We start from the raw sequence: 20,074 nt of genomic DNA, 5'->3' as shown, positions 1-20,074 counted from the left end.
TACCCCAAAATACTTATACAATATAATTAATTTCTCAAAATACTTCTGGTTGTGGATAGAGCGAAAAAAAACTAACGCGATATGCGATCGTTGGTTCAATCTTGGACCTAGAAAGGTTCGTTTTAGTTTTGATTTAAATCTTCTTTCAACTGGACTTGTCTAAAAATAAGAAAGAAGACTTAATAGGCTTTTCAAATTCCAAGCAATCTGTTATGTCTCTATTCGTCCCTCCCCAGAAGGATATCTGGCTTGTACCCAGGCTCTATTCGTTTAACTGAGTAAACATCGCCTAGAATATTTTTGCACTCACACAGAGTTTTCTGTTCGGATAAAAAAACTTTGATTGTAAAATGGCTGTGATCGGCCGATGCGAAAGCGGATTTCTAATCGATCACAAGAGGAGTATTACTGAATCAGTTTCTCCGTTGTTGTTGTCGTGTAAAGAAACTTTATTTGCACTTTACGAGCCCTACTTTCGATCTTCGACTGAAAACAGCTGCGAGCAAAATGGTACCAGAAAGAGAAAGGTAACGGCTTAATCCTGATCGCAAGATCTAGAATAAACTTAAGTTTAATTCCGTTGATACAGATTTTAAAGATCTCTATGACTTAGAAATGTGAAATCACCACTTACCTGAGACTCAATATTTTGAAGATCTAGCGAGACAAAATATTTTACAGCATGGTTTGTAAATAGAAAACTACTCTAAGGCTTGATCAACAAAACTTCTGTAATTAAGCTATAGCAAGTACCCTGGAAATAAGCATTTTGTATTTCTGCGCAGCGAAAGAAGTCTACTCAAGTTTGTCGAACTGACGAGGAATCAGAGGCTGCTCTTCAACATCGTAAGGTAAACAATTTTCATCAGCAATGCATAACGCGCGTACTCCGTTGAAATCCTTCAAAGAAGAGTTAATAAGCCAATTATTCTCCTTCGCATTGTAATTGATCTCTAGAAATTTAGTACTGAGAATGTAATAATTCATCAACACAAGATACCCTGGCCGGCTTAGGACATTTTCATTTGATTATTCTAACTTTCCTGGAAATTCAATGTAATTTGTTGTTGGAACAAACTAAACTCTTTGGATGTAATAAGTGGTAGTATCAATAATAATTAAACATAGCACCGGGTTGTCTGAAGTCTAGTGAGACGTTTTTTCCAGTGATTAGGCATTCAACCCTTATCTCCAGCATACTTTTCACCTGGTTTGATTTTTACTCAAAATCTTTATTTCTATAACTAAAGATACGAGACACAATTGCAGCAGGAGTAGAGAGGCTTGTTCAGATTGGAGTGGATAAAAATTATTTTCTCTCTGGAAGCGAGCATGTTCGACAAAATACTGCAATTTCAGGTAAATAATCAGAATTAACTGAGTAGATCGAGCTTAATTCAGAAATGTTACAAATTCAGGGAAAATAGGACAAAGTATTCCGATACGACTGAAAGATTCAATTAGTCAGGGAAAACAACCACCTCTCATCACTTTTGGAGACAAAAAAAAGTATTTACTCACACCAAAATACAATTGCTAAAATATCAGTAGTGGTATTCAGCAGTACCAAGTAATAACAGAAAAAATGTACGAACCCCAGCTTCAAGGTTACTATATACTATATACTATATACTAACTTGATTAAAAATTGTTGTTACTATTAGACACAGTACCATTATTTTCACTTTTTCAGCTATGCCAGAGGACAGGAAGGACTTTGCTGGATTATTAGCTGATGTGTCAAGTTGTACCAGATTGGAATCCAAACATTTTTTGGAACCTCTTATTATTAAAGGTTGTAAATAAATAATAAAATTTAGAATTCCAGAATTAAAATAGGCCTTCAAACCAAAATAATCTCATGAGCACAAAGCCCTTGGAAAATAGCTCCAATCCACAGCCTTCTACTGAGGTTCATGGCATCCAAACAGCGACATGCCGACTTATAAAATGACGAATAACAACGTAACTCAGGTTGAAATTCTAATAGTGGTGTGAGGACCTTCCTAAAAGGGTTTGAACTACAGATGGCAGACATGCTACCCCCCTTCCTTTAGAAGGGTCTCTCTATTGAATGTATATAAGCCTGTGGAATTATAATTGCTTTGCATTTATATGTTGTTGGGGACTTTTATCGTACATTATTGGATTCTTATCACAGAGTACATTTGAATATTTTTTCTTTGACAACTGTATTAGTGCAGGACTGGTATAAGTTACACATTTTAGTGGTCTGAATTATGTCCAGTAGAGCTTGCTGTTTCATGATTCATAAAATTACAACAACAAGGGTTTACCAAACAGTATTCTTATGTATATTTGCTCCAAAAAAAGGGCATGAAAGATATTTTGGCCAATCAATTTTTGAATAAAAATTCCTCTTAATAAATGAATTATCCCCCCAAAAACACAAAAAAGTTTTTTGAATAAAAATTAAGTCCACTTAAAAAAGAAGAGTCTCAGCTAGCATCCTATGCATTTTGTACATGATTGAAAGGAAGATGTAAAGACTGAACTCAGTTTTGGATATTACCTATTAATTGCTTTTAAAACAAGAATTAAACATTGTTGCCATTTCTCTCAGGTGAAAATATTGCTGTTAGTGAAAGAGATTTATTGGACCGAATGATTTCTTACCCATGCGATAATCCAGCAGAGCTAAATATCTCTGGAGACAAGTACATTTTACCTGCTAATTGTAGCTTCTTGATGTCGAATGCAAGTAACTTAAAACCTCTTATTAATCATGGTATGTGAATTTTATTACTTTCTATGCTCAATAATAATCACTTGGTCTGGTTCCTGGTTCCTTTCAATTTTCCTTTCAGCATGGCAGGAAAAAAAAAATTAAAATCTACTGGGCCAGTAAATTTCAGTTTTCAGTTGCCCCCACTTAAATATTTCTTGCCGACATGGCAGCCAGTATGGCAATCAGAGGACAAACACAAACAAAGCTTGGATTCCTAACTAATCCATGCTTTCAACTCAATGGTTAACTAATCTTGCAGTCTTTTTCGAAATACCTTCTGACTGGAAATTATTATTTATCAAGCTGACATTTTTATTCAGACCCACAAGACTACTAAAGCTAATTTCACTTGCCTACGGCGCCACTGAAGTTCTATAAATTCACTTGCCCAAGAGCGAAATTTACTTGGCCCGGGCAATTGGACCTGGGTTTTTTCCTGCCATGACTTTCCATAACTATGTCATTCAGATGTACAGTTTTTTTTGTAACAAAATGTACAGTATCTGAATAAACCTTTTTACAAGTTTGTCTTTCGGTAACTTTGTGAAATACTGACAGAAGATTGTTCCTTGAATCACCCACAGCCCAGCATAATGGACTTTATAACTTGTTAGTGTTGGATCCCCCCTGGTTCAACAAGTCTGCAAAACGTGGATCAAAGTAAGAAGGCTTTTAATTGTGCAGAATTATAATGCAAAATGCCAAGTACCCCTCTTGCACAAAGTATGGTCCTCTGTCCTTTCTTTTGCACGTGCCAGTTATGGTTGAGTTTAGGTGGCACATATATAGGCATCACCTATCAAAGACACATTTGAGGAACACTGACCTAATTACTTTGTTGTCCTTGTGTACTATTATTTGGACAATACACTTTGCTCTTAAGGTGTTTTTCTCTAACTTGGTACATCAGGTTTACTGGTGAATTGCTGGGTTAACCTCTCAAAAAGGAAGACCTAACCTGGAAACTTTTGGATCAACAGAAATCATTTAAGGTTTTAAACAGTGTTGACATATTCATATTGATTATCATACCATGGTGCAGTCAAGAACTGAGACTTGTGTAGTGTGGGATGGGTTAGGTTGACATGAACTGGTCCAAAAAATTGCCATCTGACCTTCACACATAAATAATTCATTCAATGCATTCAATTCAGAATGTTCCCCAAGATATTTGCACAATTTTCAGACAAAATTAAGCTCTACATGTATTAGTGTGGTATGATTAAACGTTTTGACTGATCATGGTTTGACTCAGAAAATATATTTTGGCCTTCTGTCATTTTGCATGCTCCTTTGTGGACTTTGTCCATCTTGCATGATCCAGTGCCAAATATATTTTTTGATTTGGCCCTTCCACTCAGTCAATACCGAACTTATTTTTTTCATATGATCATGATCTCAGAAAATTTGGGTGGCATGTCCTTTGGATTATTTATCTTACTTTATGTTTAATAAATTTAATTTTCATTCTTTTACCTTTTTCGTTCTCAAGGTATTCCTTCATGTCATTGTGGCAGATTAAATCTCTCCCAGTCCCTGATCTTCTTGCTCCTGGAGCTTTGGTGGGGATCTGGGTTACCAATAAACAGAAGTACTTGAGGTTTACAAAGACAGAGCTCTTTCCTCATTGGTCAGTTGAGCTAGTGGCAGAGTGGTATTGGGTCAAGGTTACAAGGAAAGGAGAACTGGTGACTGATCTAGATTCACCACATAAAAAACCTTATGAGCCACTGTTGCTTGGACGATTCATGGCAAAGAAGGATGCTCCAGGGATGTTTTGTTTAAGTGTAACCAAGAGCGATGAATCTGCCAAGGAGAGGTCAAAATTTACTCCTCATGAAAATAAATCAAATGTTTTATTACTGCGACAGAAAAGAAAAAAGATGAATGAATGTGATGATGATGATGATGATGATGAGATTAACATGACATGTTACATCAGTGACAAAAATGTAGCTACTACAATGCCGCAGGAGCAGACATCATTATCATCCTTAAAACCAACAACTGGTTTAAACTGCGTGGCATGCAGTGATCATGAATATGAGCATCTAGATAATTTCCTCCAAACTGTGCCACTTCAGAGTCCAAGAAATGACTTTCTAAGTTGCTGTGAACGATATCATAAGAATAAAGTGGATCTTTCAGATGACATGGAAAGTTTGAGTGATGTTGTCATGCAAAAAGAACATGATGAACAAGACGTTCTGGAACTGTATGAGAGCAAATGTCTTACAGTCACTGCCACAGGTTTGAAAATTGCAGAAAATGTTCAACACACTGATTCTATTATGAACATTACTAGTAAACACTCAGAGTTATTACGAAGGGATAGGAGATCAAAAGATTGTCGATTGTTACCACATCAGCAAATCATCTGTAGCATCCCCTGCAAGATCCACTCCAGGAAGCCTCCATTGAATGGTGAGTTGAAAATTAACCCTGTAAATATCCCTAACAATGAATAGGTGCTAATTTCCCTTTACTATTACCTGATCCTTGATTGTTGCCTCACAGATGAAAAAGATGAAGTCTGCAAAGGGCTAAGTGGTCTATACCATCAGAGTGGTCTATACCATTAGAGATTATCCCAGTTTCTGAAGTGTGTCAAGCGACTACAAATTTTTCTATTTTCCCCTGTATGATATGTTTGTCCATCAGAGTGTTACCTCCAAACTTTATATTCACCTGTCCCAGTTTAGCTTCATTCATACAGTGCTATGAGAGTGAATTGTCTTGCTCATGCAATGGCCCCAGCCAGGGCTTGAACCCTGACTGCTCGATCCTAAGTCTAGCACACTAACCATTAGGACACTGCATCTTCTCCTCCTCAGTGACACAATAGACCAAAAGAAGAATATTAAAAAAAAGATTGCTGTGTTTCTCTCCAAACTGTGCCAATCTGTACACTTAACTATCAATACAATTGAACCTCCACTAATGGCCACCTCCCTACACCAGCCCCTTTTATTCATCCTGGTGGATGGTCTATACATTCACTCTTATTTACACTCTCTACATATGCCTCCTCTCCATAATGGCAACGGCCACCAAAGCGCGTCCCAGACTACCAAAATAACCTCTCTACAATGCCAGTTAATCAACGACTGACGAATGGTACATACAAAACTCCATGTTATATTTTAAAAGGCTATGAAACTTTATCTGTATCACTCAATGTTGGTCTCTGTTTCTGTTTGGTTTCTCTTTTATTGATATATTTTGATTACTTTAGTTATTTCTATGCTAAAATAAGCATTTTTAAAATATAAAAATGTTGTCCTCCAAAAAAGGTTGGTGTATTACACTCCTACCTCCCCATAAGGGCCACCTCTCAACAACAGCCACTTTCCTCTGTCCCCAAGGTGGCTGTTATGCAGAGGTTTGACTGTGATACTACATTGCAACCTCTCTACTGTCAGTGCCAGCTCTAGAGGTGCTCAAAAAGGTGGTCAGGAGACAAAGTGAGGTACCGTTGGCAGGAATTCTAGGGTACTCCTGTAGATCTTTCACTGACAATAGCCACTTGATACTGCCTCAGATTATTGTAGAGTGCTTCAGTTTACTGTATACTTTTACTTCACCCAATATCCAATATATAATAATTATTTTTATCATGTGACCCGTATGGCCCCCATGCTACTTCCTTGCAAAACCATAAGAGAAATGGTCTTAAAATAGTCATGATAAAATGCTTATTGACTGAGTCAGGTCTGGGTGTACGGGAAAAAATTTGGCTCTCAGTCATGGCACACAAACCTTGCTGCACTTGGTTGTATGTCCTGACCTTGAGCCAAATATTTTCCTGTCCAGCCCTCCCACTCAGTCAATAAGTACATAATATCCTATCATTCTTCACACCAGATTTGCACTGTGCATGATAGCTACTGCTGTTGTTGTATTTATATGTTATGAACATTACACACTCATTATAGTGTTTTTTTTTTTCAGAAGTTCTCTCCCAATATGTTCCTCACAATTCACTATGCCTTGAGATGTTTGCCCGAAATCTCACACCAAACTGGACCAGTTGGGGAAATGAGGTAAGCATTCAATGTTCTGAAATATAATCCTTCACTTATGAAATTCTCAGAAATATTCCACACAGGTGTATTGGTGCAGCTAAAAAAGTAAGTTAATTTACAATACTTAGAGGTGAAGCCACATCAACCTGGCTGGTTTTCATGCAGGTCCTCTATCCTGGTCGAATTGGAATTTGGAGATGTTGGTTTTTGTGGAGGGAGGAAAAGTGGAAAACCTGTACAAAAACCCTTGGAGCAAGGCAGGACCCAACAACAAACTCAACCCATATATGGCATTGGGTGGAATTGAACCCAGGTCACATTGGTGGGATGTGAGTGCTCTCACCACTGCGCCATCCCTGCTCCCAATAAAAAAGGCTGAAACCATGTTTTTTTTTCCCATTAGGCCTGAGATCGAGTCATAGACCTTGTTTTGTCTCAGCAAGATTTGACATAGTTAAACATGAAGCTAATGAGACCAGTAATGATGAAACATTGCAACATAAAAATATACAGAATTGTAGTTTTGAGACAATTATCAATTATTATTTGTTTGCTTGTTTGTTTGTTTCTTTATTCTTTTTTATTTGTTTTATTTTTCAGGTGTTGAGGTTCCAGGGTATGCAATATTTTGACCAGTTGCCACCCAAGCAAGAAACCAATGAAAATGCTACCTAACTACGAAATAGTTCCGAGATTTCTTTTACCATATATTTATGTATCCCTTTGTAATAATATTGAAGGAAAACAGGCAGCAAAAATTTCATTTGGATTTTAAAGCTTTTGAAATAAAGTATTTGTTAAGATAAAGATGAAATGTTCATTGTGTCACAAGTTCACAGAACTGTGAATGGTTGGGGGTGGACCCTTTGACTCTTGATGGGGTGTGTGAGTGATTTGGTGCAGGCACAATTTTTTCAAAACCCTTTCATGCACTAGGCAATTTTTTTCTTGGGACGTGTAGGCATAGTGATAATAATAAATTAATATTTTAAGAGGAGGCCTCCAATCACCTAGAGGTGGCTTTGAGGAGGGTCCTCTAAAAAATAAAGTCTAAAATATACATTAAATGTCTAAAATACAGAAGTAATAAAAGCTAAAATCTTAAGACTAGAACTAAGGTTTAGAACTAGAACTACGATTAAAAATACTACAACTAACTAAGGTTTCAGTTTGTCTTTAAAACTCTTTTTTGGCATAAGTTTCTTAAGCTCACTCCGCAATCGGTTATTGCTTTAAAGCATGATATTTTTTTTTCTGTTTAACATGCTTTTTTTGGCTCGCTGAACGTGTGCTAATTGTTTTTGGCAGTGGCTGTATGTATGAATCTTTTTTAGCACAAGTATGCTTGCAGGATATTTTTTTTTTTTCAAAATCACCCAACCCTCTCTTAAAGGTCAAATGGTTCAACCCTTAGGGAAATTAGTTACATCCAACTCCTGCACCCATGCTATATTTAGCACTAAGTCAACACTCCATTACTGATAGGCTTAATTCTCATCACCTGTTTGCTTATCAAATTATTGATTGCGATAGGAGAATTTCCATGTTGGTAATTATTGATGTTTCTTTTCTTGAACAAGAAGGCATTTGTTGAGTAATAGAACAGGCCTGTGGATTTTTTGTTTAGCAAGCGACAAGCTAGTATGACAGTTTAGAAAACACGTCAGTTTATCACAACATCATGCCAGATTGTTATAAACCTTTTGACCTCGAAAACCCCGAAATAAACGTGTCTGTTAACCTGTTAAATTCCCTATTTCTGATAAGCCACAGCTTGTACATCAAAAATCCTTAAAATTCTAGTCCTAAAGAAAACAGTCACACAATTATTATAGATTAACTGCGAAACTTTCGCGAACTGGAGATTCGCTGAAACAAATAGATTCCGACTTCGACGGCATCGATTTCAATCATTTCATATCACTGTATGGGCGCATTCGGCAATTAGACTGAAAGACCCCCCGTATGATTACGGCCTAAGTCTTTCAAAATGTTAGATAGTTAGATAATTTCAGTCTGCAGAGCAAAGGAACTTTGTCTACAGTGCAATAGAGACGTTTCGTGGCGCACGAACGCCAAATTCTCTCACGATCCAAACCGCCTGCTGTACAGATTGAAAAATACACTATTACCAAAAAAGTCTTCAGTCCTTCGCGTCTTTCAGTCTGATAATCTGGAGTAAGTTAGAGAAAACACAAGACTTCCCTTACGTTCCAGAAAATCTGTAACGAGTTTGAGGCCGAATCCGCTCCCGTATCTCTTAATTAAGGTTGTTGACAGTTGTCATTAATAAATATTTAAGTAATTAAAAACTGTTAAAGGGCGTTTTGCGACAGTGACATTTAATAAGGACTAACCACGTCAGCTTCACCAACTGCCCCCTTTAATGGCCTCAGACGCATTAAAATTGTGATTTCTGATGTTCCTGTTTATTTGGTTTGCAATAACGAGCGATAAAGAAATTTGTCTTTGAAGCATACGAAGAAATCGATCTAGTTAATAAGTAATGTTCATTTCGGAAATTCTTGAACTTAAGGTTATCAGGCAAAGAATCTTGGCATTAAGCCTGTGCATTTGCCAGAACTGTTGTCCATTTTTGTTTTTCTTTATCGCCTACAGTTTGAAAAGTTTCCTTCTTCTTTCCCTTCCAAGTAAGGCTTATCCGAATAAATTCGATTTTTTGTGTCACACTTTCAAAACTCACGCACAATTGGTACTGAACAAGGCAAGACAACTATTGTGAACTGTACAAGGTCCTTGAGGCAAGTCAAGAGAATTTAATCTATGATAAGAAATCTTTATGGTTTGATAACGAAAAAAGAAACGGGACATCTCAAATGATCTCGGTAATTGATCGGGAATATAGAGCTGTTGTGCACATGTTTTAGTAAACTGAATGATTCCGGAAGGAAGACAAACTTCATACATTTTACTGGGTTCTTGTACAATTAATAGCGAGTGTTTTTCCGTTATCAATCTCAAGTTCTTTTGCAGATGAGTTACATACTGTTTCTTGTTAATTCCGCTTTCGTGTTAGTTTGTTTTTCTTGCAGTGATATGTTTCAGACCGGTGTAAACTAGACATTTAATATCTTGAGCAGGTTCTGGTCTTTTTAGCTTGTTATCAACAAACATATAAATCGATATAACGCTCGCGTCTCAGCTTCCCTTGTTTAATCGTTCACTCCTCCGCACTTTCTTCTCACCTAATTTGCAACCTGTAACAGAACGCACCATTCCTACACAAAATCCCTGGAATTCAATCGCCTTCTTCTTCGAGTCGTATCTGGGATGTTAACGAGTCTACACTGACATGTTCCAAATCTAATCTTGCTGATAAAATGCCATCGCTACTGGAAGTAGCAGAGCTTGAACTCGGGGAACACTTTGATGGATCCATAACACAATCAGGGCAAAACTCGGCTTGGTTTGAATCCATTCCTTTTAACACACCGCTTAAGAATGAGATGTATTTCATGGACAGTTTCAGAATTTCGTGTTTGGAGAGTTTTTTATCAGGAGGGTAGGTAGGCAGGAGCTTCCTCAGCTCGCCAAACGCCATGTTGACGTGATGTTGTCTCCAACGCTCGCGACTGTTCGTAAAATTCCTTCGGTTTTGGAATGGAGCTTCGAAACCAAACCCCACTGGTCTTCTTCGTATTGTGGTACCAAAATATCCAACGGGAATTGATGAATTACTGTAATAGTACGCTGAGACTATTGGCTTGCGAGCTCGCGTGCAATTAGAACTTGCAGCGTTTCTCCAAGACATCATTTGTTCATTTGCGTGATCCGCATATAAGATGATCTTTGCAAGATAACTCCTCAAAGACTTAATATGGGGGATATTTACCCTCAAAATCGACTTACCAGTCTGGTATATCGGTGGTTGGTTGTTTAGACTCACAGGTACGGGCTATACGTGGACCTCGTGTCCGGGCGATAAAACAAAATGTCAGACTGCGGACGTGTTTACGAGTTTCCCCTGGCTAGTTTACTTGAAATAGCAAGCCCTTGAGATAAGTTTCGCTATTTGTCAAACCGATATCTCGCCTTGTTTTGATAAATATCGAAATATCGTCATTTTGAGCCAATCCGATGTCAAAACAGCAAGGCCTATCAGCAAGATCTAAACCCTGAGAAGGGAATTAATTACGCAAGTCCCTCGCTTTGTAAATGCTACAGATGACCTAGTTTTTTTTCTTTTCACCAAACATAGAAGCAGGCCAAAGCACACAAATGGCTGGTTTACTGTGAAAGTTGACATATTTAGAGGAAAAAAGAAACAGTTGCAAAGAAGAACTTTAAAAATGTTCAGATGTGTTTTAGGGAGGGCAGAAATAGGTATTTGTACAATGTTTAGTTTGCGGTCGACAATGAAATTCAAATGACTCATTATGAAGTTGCTTTTTTGTTGATTTAACCTTATAAGCCTGAAAAGAGCAATTATTTCTGTTTGACGAGCACGCCGAACCGCGGTCATTCTTTAAACAAACTACTTTAAATATTTGAAGTAGAAAATGGATTTACATACTTGAACTCCAGCCACGCAAGTATTCAGTAATCGAGTATAATGACTTTAAGGATTTACCAAATACCATCAGATAAATGACTTGTAATTAGCTTAGTGTCTTTTATAATCCCGACTAATTAAGGGAAGTTTGTTATTCGCTTATGAAAACTATGTACAGAAGCTTATTGACCGTTGTAGAAGTCCATAAATGTACTGATTTCATTGTGACGCGTGCATATTCCGGAAATTCATGTCACGAACCTGGAAGTCCAATTGTCTTTAAAATAAGTTATATATTTATTTTAAGGGCTTTTCCTGTCTTAGATTGCGACAAAACCCTATTCGACCCAGTGGTTTGTGTTCCTAAGAATCAAGTATGAATTACATAAGTAATTCCGGTCCACAATTTAGGGGATATGTGATAATGACGCAATTTAACAGCATTACTTGATGAAATATTAAGCTTTTACATTCGCTCTCTCACATGAAATGTCGGCTTCGTTGGTTTTTTCATCTTATCATTGTACACACAAAAGCGAACCTTGCAACGAACGATTCCTAGAAGGTTTTGAACGATAAATTGGCCTCTTCACTGATGGCTTGTGAACACAGGGCTACTACACTGATGGAATGCACCACAGGGTACCATATCTCAAAAAATACTCGGTGCATTGATAACGGCAGCCAAGGTATTAGTGACCTTTTAAATCTCGATCATTCGAGTAATTTCTCTTTAACATTTTAGGGTTAATTCTACTAAGCATGTAGCGAGAGTTAAGAATCAAGCTCTCATGTTAGTTGATGCTGTTCTTGTTTACATGACTGAAATCGTTCTTCCCGAACAGAAACATATCTACAAAAAGCTCGTCATATGTGTGTGGAATGGCTGTAATAGAGTTATAAGCCAACTCAAATATTCCTTTGTGGTCTGTTCGCAGTGCAGGCAACACGAAAACACGAAGCTACTAACTTTTTATCATACCATTTTTGACAGGGAGCCGTTTCTAGTTAGCCAGGACAAATTGATACATGTAAGATAGCCGATAACCTGTAGATTAGCTAAATGTATCGATTACTCGTACTCGATCGATTACCCGTACTCGATCGGTTTTCTGATCCAAAACGTTACTGTGCAATCTTAGGTCTCAATTTAGCCGGGGACATTTTCAAGCAGCTCTTTTTTCTAACATGTAAATGATGAAATATTTCTCAGTTGAGTGTTTCGTTTCCACCGTGATTCACTCTGCAGGTATCAAAGGCCTGTAGCCTAGAGCAGCCTACAACTAGCCCAGTAAGTAAGATTGTCGCCACATTTTCTGGTAATAGATGGTCCGCATAAATACAAAAAGAGAGGAAAGCCATCAACTGTAAACTTGAACTTGATGAATTCATTTGTAGTTCCAGTGACAACAATGTGCTTCTGTTAATTGTAATAGCTCTTGCTTCAGATAATGTTCCCAAACAACTGGCATTTCATTGGAAGAAATGCATACGTAGTAAACGGAAACTTATTTAAACCGGGAATTTATGTTTATTGGATTTGCTTTTCCTCGCTACTTTTCGGCAATAAGCATGTAATCCATAAGAGTTAGACAGAAATAAACTGAATGACTATCGAATTGATTATCATCGTAGTGAAATCACACAAATGATTGTTGACAATGATTGTTCAGTTCTTTCTTTTCCCATGAGTTAAACTTTGAGTTTTCCGACTGAAATCGCTGCGTTTTAAACTGACCAACATCTACTCAAGCCTTCCGTACACAACACCACAGACTATTGCGGTCAAGGTTTCCCCACAGGGTCCTACAGTTGAAGCTGGTTCTCTGTGTGACTACAAGGATTCTTCAAGTACTGATTTACAACTTAAACCAGTGAAGGAATCGATTGCCTAACTTATGGAATGAGAATTCAGTTTATGAATTCTTGAAAAAGGAAAGCAAGTTATCTCTTGAAAGAAACTTGCTTTAAGATCTTTGAAAAAATGTGCAAGTAATCGGAGTCAAACTCACATTTCAAACAGTTTGTCCAGACTGCAGTCTATTAATTCCATCCTTGCCATATTGTTGAATGTTACGTTATTTTACGATACCAAACCTATGACGCTCAGTCTGGAAGTCATGTTCAAAAAAAAAGATAAATTACAATATTTAGAGAGGAAAGCACATCAGCCACCTTAGTTTAAATGTGGGTCCTCTATCCTGATCAGATTGGAGATGTTGGTTTTTATGGAGGGAGGAAAACCAGAGAACCGGGAGAAAAACACTCGGAGCAACAACAAACTCAACCCACTTATGGCATCGGGCTGGAATCGAACACGGGCCACATTGGTGAGAGGCAAGCGCTCTCACCACTGCGCCAACTCTGATCCGCAAAAATAGATGCCGGCGACCCCTGTGCGCTCAAGTCTACAGTACAGGAACATTTCTTTTCTAGTTCCTAATTCTTGAGAGTTCGAGAAAAATAAATTAGGGCATGATCTCTATCAGATAAGCGAAAGCAAGCGTAAAATATTTTCTTGACCTCACAAATATGACATTATTCCACAAATAAAACAGTCTACTTTAGCCTGCATACCGGGCGGTCTTAATGCCGAGGGGAAAAAAAGACCGTGTTTTGAGCGCTTTGCCTCGCAGGAAAAGCCGCCTACGCATTTAACTAAGGATGACACATTTTGAACCATTTCGCCTAAATTTATCAAGTTCATTGTTGCTCAGTAAATCTAAATAAACCATCCATGTTCGATTTTGGTTTGTGATTTACTTCCTTTGTGTTTAGTGGACTATTTTACAGGTTTTTTTCCACTTTAAAGTAATTTTCGACAACGCAAGAGGAGGTTCATCTATCATCATCTATCCTGGAGTGTATCTTAATGTGTAATGTTTACTTTGGAAACAGTTTCCAAATCTGAAAAACACATACTTAAGATGTTCGTGAAGACACACACTCAGGCCTAACATTGTAATATTCTTCTTGAGCTGCACGTTGGGTCTGAAAACACAGCTATATATTGGTGCCTTGTTTTGACACTAAGCCCAGGTGGGGTACTGTACAAGTTCCAGTTAACTTAATATATCTCTTCCTAATTACAGATAACCTTTTCAAACAAGCTCATCAAATTCTTCACCTGCTAATTCCAGTGCATCACTTTACATGACTTTTCCATATTAACCTCCGTAATACAGTATTAAAGTATTAGCGTTATCTACTCCCTTATCTACTGGTCGCATCTCTGTGATGTTGTGGTATTTCCTTCGCTGTGTCGCCTGTGTGTCCGCGTCCCCAGTAAATAAGCAGAGGGTAAATAACAGGGGTCCATAAGCTAAATTATCACCTGGATATTCATTTCAACCTCTCGACGTATGTTTTGCGTTCTTCATTTTTGTTACTCGAAACTCAAAGTAACACATCTCAGCAAAGAATACGAAAACAAATCAAGGAATTTTTCTGTTGAAAAGCTGAACACATCCTATTATCTTGTAACGGCGAATTTGTGCGGAGCCGTCTAGTAGTATTGGGGAACTGATCTTCAGCAGAAGCTAAGTCACGGTTCCCGCATCTTGAAAAATTTAGCCTAATTTTTTAAGTTTGTCGTTTGTAATCCGTGTTAATCTTCTCCATCCTTAACCATCCTTGTTCCTTTATGGTTTATTATTATCTCTTTGGTCTTTTTCTATCTTAGTAAACTACTATTTTCAGGTTTCCTTCAATTTAAAGGTAACTTTGTACGTGGACAAAATAACTCAAAATACCGTGACTGAGCTTAAAGTAGGAGCTCAAAATAGTGGACTCCTGTCTCAAACTCTCTCAGCAATCAAAGGCGGAGAATCAAGCAACGAGAATTCTCTGCTTGATGCCTAGAAAACTTAAAATCAGGCCACGCAATTTCCCTATGTGCTACTTAGCTCTGTGTAAAATCTAAAACTCTGAAGCGATCTTTAGAACTTGTCTGGATCAAAAATGAACGGTGATTGGTGACATAATTTGTCCGCTTTTCTAAGCCCATCATCAGGATTAGTAGTTTTAAGCCAGCTACAAAAATACTTTGTTGATCTACGTGTTTTTTAAAGCTTCCCTTTTCCAAAGTAAACATAAAATTTAATTAAAAGGCAACTTTGATCAGAACTGTTGTCAATCGACTGTGCGTTTATCCGTTAAATTAAAGATTGTTGTTTGCTCGAGATAACTTCATGTATTTTCTACTTGATTCGAGAACGTGTTTTATTTCAGTGTCTATAACCTTGTCTATTAATGGAACGATCCTTTCACAAGTTTGACACTTTCTAAGTTTCTACCCGTGACAACAGATCTCGCGCCAGACTATACCGTGTGTGTTTGATGGTAATATTGCGTGCGGATCGGTTCAGTATCGCCTCCTCAGTCAACAAGTACTTGACACCGCCTTATATTGACCGCTAGTCAATAATGCAAGGTATCCCAGGGTGTATACAGCCTGTCAAGTTTCTACAAGTCTAAGCCTCCTGCGCGGGCAATTCTTTGGACACGTCACGCGATCTTTCATCCCCAAAGTTAGGAAAACATTGCGTGACAAGCCCGAGGGGCTAAAAGGAGGGGAGGGGAGATTTGGGAGGATTATCGTACCATGCTGGGGAAATTATTATTTGCTGAGTCAGATATCGAACAGTGACGTCACCGTAAACCTGATAACTACTTTACTACAAATGAATAGTCATTTGAATCGTTTGGGTCTCAAATCTGATCAACATCTGAATTCTTCCTGCTGTCTGTCACACAGTTGCTATTATTTGCCTTGGGAGAATTTGTTTCGGGTCATATTTTGCTCCTTGAGATAATTAAGTCCTTCATTCTCCTGACATACCAGTGACATGATAAGTTAAATCTATACGTTACAGGTTTCACACCTGTTCTTCAGCTTTCTTTTAAAACTAATGCACATTACGGTCAATAGAACGATAAAAGGAAACACGTCGCAGATCCTCACCTTACCGGGTTAAGGCGGGGGTTAACATGAAGGCCATATTTTTGCTGGGTATTATGGTTTGAATGCAAATATCTCGTTCACGTTTCAAGCAGTGAAAAATCTCTCTGCTCATTTCACATAGCCACGTTTTGGGTTGTTTTGTAAATTTTTTGGTGATTTTTGGGTATATTTGGGGATAAATAGTTTTTCTCAAAGGATTAGTAAAATTTATGGAAATAGGAAATTTTGAAGATTTGATGTTGCTTTAAAATTAGAATTTGAAGTTATAAATTGGTAGACGTACACCAAACAGTTGCCCACCAGCCCGTGGTGCCCTTTTGGGGGTAATCAACTGTCTGGTGGTGTTCCAAACCCCTTTTTATCCTTTTAATCCCTCTTTAAACTTCCTAAAATTTCACTTAAATTCATGTGTACCCCAGCCTTAAGCCTGGGTTACACTAGCGACATAACGATATAACAAGGACATTCTGTCGTTATGTTTGTAGTGTAAACATCCTGACATGATGACATAATAGCAACATAACAGTATGCACATGACGACACAAGGAAAAACCCTGATCTTTTGTCTGTGTAGATGTTCACATTACCGACACAAGCGATTATGTTGTTATGTCGCTAGTGTGAACCAGGCCGTACTGTGACAAAATCCAACAGCTGTTTAGAGTCTATGCCAGGGTCATTGCGTTATGTTCTTAGACAAGACCCTTCACACTCACAGCTTCACCAAGCGGTTGTTTAAAGGATGGAAAACGATTTCAACCAGACAAATCACTATCCAGTGGATAGTACAGTTTTCTTTGTCAGCACTTATCCACTGGCTGGAGATTTATGTGCAGCAGGAACCAATTGTCCAAAAGGTGGATAACACTACCCACTGGATTAGTGTTAATAAGCCACACTATCCGCTGGATAGTAATTTATCTGGTGGATAACGTCATCCGTCTTTTGCCCCACTGATCTGGGTCAGGTGGACAGTGTTAACCTCTCTTTGAAGAACTCGTCCCACTAGTGTGAGAACCGGGAAATTGCTTAAAGCAACCTGGCAGACTGGGGGATGGGGTGGGGCCGATAATATGTAGATCCTTTATGTTGACAATGGAGCATGGTGTAAGTACTGAACAACTCGATCTGCTCTATGGGGCACAATTCAACCATATTGTCGAATTATTTGATTTTAAAAATGACGTGCTGCATAGCTTAAGAGATTTCATTCATCACAACGCATTTCTGGTCTTTTCTAAGCCTAGATCTCATAAAAGATAGCGATACATTCTAACATACTTCTTTGTTTAAAACTTTGCCAAATTACATACGATAGCCATGTTAAATGTTAGGTTTTTGTCATATCGTAACACTTTATTTTTAAGAAGATTTTCTTAACTCGTTCTTCAAGGCTAGGTCTGTAGAAACATTTCAAATCAGAAGCTACTAAATTTCGACTGTATCTGTGTTTAAGAACAAAAACACAAATATTTATGCAAAACATTGTTTTGGAAAATCCTCTTAAGGTTTTGAAATAAATTAGTAATATTACTTCCATGGTTTTGATAAATTTAAGCTGAACTCAGCTGTTTATAGATGTACTGCAAGTACTTGTCCTTCGAGCGGAAAACTGTTCAACGAATGGCGGAAAAAGCTAACGGGAACCATCGGCCTTTTTGATGTAATATGGAAATATAATTATAGCTCTTTGAAAAGCAAATATTTTATGCTATATAGGATGATTAGGTTGAGTGTTAAATCGAAGCAGAATTTGGAGAGTCTTGTCATATCTTAACCAGAGCTTGACACACCGTCACCAACTGTGTTATTAGTTAGCAGTTTAGCACGAGCAGCATGGACTTGGGATTTCACATTGAACCAGTTATCGTCTTTAGGCGGTTATCAGAGACAAAATGTAAACAAAAGTAGCGAAAATCCTTTAATGACAAAATCTTAATGTCAAAATGTACCAGAGCTTAAAATTTATGATCCTGGATTAATGCAAAAGATAGTGTTTTAACATGGAAGTATACGTTTTCCTTCAAAACTTGTGAGATTGACTAGCTATAGCTAATATTTCTTCATTTTTATTTAAACATCTGCTAACAGACATGTGGTTAAACGCGTATTGCAGTAAAAATCTCTTGAATAACTTTGCTCCATATAACCGGCTTCGGCAGATTTTTATCGCAGAGATAGTTCGTTTTGGACTTCCTTTTTCCAAACAGAAAAAACATGCGATATCAAATCAAGGTTCCCATGATTTGGTGAAGAGTCGCCAAGAAGTTAGATCGCGTTTGGCGCAATCAAAATACAAGAAATCAGTGAGATCGCGTCTCTGATTTTCGTTGCAAGTTCCATTTTGGTTCCAGCTTTGTCAGACCGCACGCGCGGGTAATCAATTAACTGGTGTTAAAATGTTATTATTATAAGACCTGAGGACTTTAATTGGATTAAAGAAGGCGATTATATCATAGGCAATCACACAGAGAATGAATCAGACAAGTGAAGCTTGATGGCGATGAATAGCAACATTACTGCCAAGAAACTCTCCAAGACACACAAGTTTAAAGGCACGGGAGGTGTTCCACGGTATCTTGCAGCTTCTGTCCAAAGTCTTGATATCCCGACTGCGGATATCGAAAACCACATCCTGGCAACAAAAACCCTCGGCGTTGAAAGGAATATGTTTGCCATAACCAAACGGGAGCGCTGGCGACAACAAAATGTTAACATGGCGTTTTCTGAACTGAGAAAACTTCTACCTACGTACCCACCTGACAAAAAGCTCTCCAAAGTTGATATTTTAAGAAGCAGCATCAGGTATATAAGGTTTTTGGATAGTGTATTGCAAGAAATGGATGGAATAAAGGAAAGGGAAAATAGCACAGAGGCCAACAGCGCTGAGGAAATAAATTCCTCTTGTCATGAAAGTGGGGATGGAATGATTTCGTCCGAAAATGAAAGTTGTTCTTTTGGAACAAGGCCTCACTGCTGCTTTGGCAAAGAAAATTCATAAACAGTTGAACAACCCAATCATGATTCGTGTCAAAAAGCAAGACAACTCGCCAGGACTGAAGTTCAAAGACACGAGACATAAGCTCGCATTGTAACAAAGTTGGAATTTCGTTGCAACTACAAACTTAGGGTGAAAAGGTACAAACAAGTTCTTCATTATAGCTGCCCGAGTTTATGCCTTGTTGGAAAATAAACTGAATTCTCATTTCGAACAAGACTTGTCCTACAGCAGCGCAGGTAAAATCATGTATAACACTACTGAATTTGTAGTCATGTTTTACACAAATATTCTCTAACGAGTGAGAAGATAATACTAAATGTTGTAAAATGACATGAACAGGATTTCCCGCGTTCGGTGTGTTCAGCGAAGACACTAATTACATTACAAAGATACATCTCTTAGCTTTTTCTGTTGTATGTAACTAAACATCCTTGATGACATTTAAGAATTAAAAGATTACACTTGTTGAAAAATTGACTCTAAACTCCGATATCTGAACTGATTCAGTAATATTAGCGATACAATTGAACTGAAATACTGCTTTCAACGAGGAAAGTCTAGTTTATGGTTTCTATTTGAACAACATTACTATGAGAAGTCGAAAGATAGTATACCTATCGTAATCTTCGTATGGAACAACAGAAATTTTAAGTGGTCTTTTGTTTGTAAGGTATAAGCAGTTAGCTTAATGGAATAAAAACCTGTTCATTTAGTCACGAAAAGTGCGTTTATGGATCGCTGTCAAACAAAACACTTAGGAAGCACACAAGAATACGTGACGAACCGAGACAAGATATAATTCAACCGTGCCTAAGTTTGATTT

General features: G+C 37.8%; 2 protein-coding genes across 3 annotated transcripts; both read left to right on the top strand.

The window, feature by feature from the left end:
* The first annotated feature begins 336 nt into the window (after positions 1–336).
* Positions 337–10,032, top strand: LOC145467939 (N(6)-adenine-specific methyltransferase METTL4-like). 2 transcript variants are annotated; one of them, XM_081451579.1, is made up of 9 exons: positions 337–527; positions 786–851; positions 1,251–1,359; positions 1,694–1,795; positions 2,585–2,749; positions 3,334–3,409; positions 4,242–5,173; positions 6,704–6,792; positions 7,375–10,032. In XM_081451579.1, the coding sequence occupies exons 1-9, from the start codon at positions 351–353 to the stop codon at positions 7,447–7,449; spliced, it is 1,791 nt and encodes a 596-aa protein (XP_081307705.1). In that variant the 5' UTR covers positions 337–350; the 3' UTR covers positions 7,450–10,032. The 2 variants fall into 2 exon arrangements, with proteins under 2 accessions (XP_081307705.1, XP_081307704.1); XM_081451578.1 differs by having other exon boundaries at positions 6,701–6,792.
* Positions 10,033–17,803: 7,771 nt separating this feature from the next.
* On the top strand, positions 17,804–19,492 carry LOC145468862 (uncharacterized). The gene has a single exon (XM_081452554.1). The coding sequence runs from the start codon at positions 18,748–18,750 to the stop codon at positions 19,249–19,251; it is 504 nt and encodes a 167-aa protein (XP_081308680.1). The 5' UTR covers positions 17,804–18,747; the 3' UTR covers positions 19,252–19,492.
* Positions 19,493–20,074: the final 582 nt, after the last annotated feature.

The sequence above is a fragment of the Orbicella franksi genome, chromosome 14, assembly GCF_964199315.1.
Source record: "Orbicella franksi chromosome 14, jaOrbFran1.1, whole genome shotgun sequence".
Lineage (NCBI taxonomy): Eukaryota > Metazoa > Cnidaria > Anthozoa > Scleractinia > Merulinidae > Orbicella > Orbicella franksi.
This window is presented reverse-complemented; position numbering and strand designations above follow the sequence as displayed.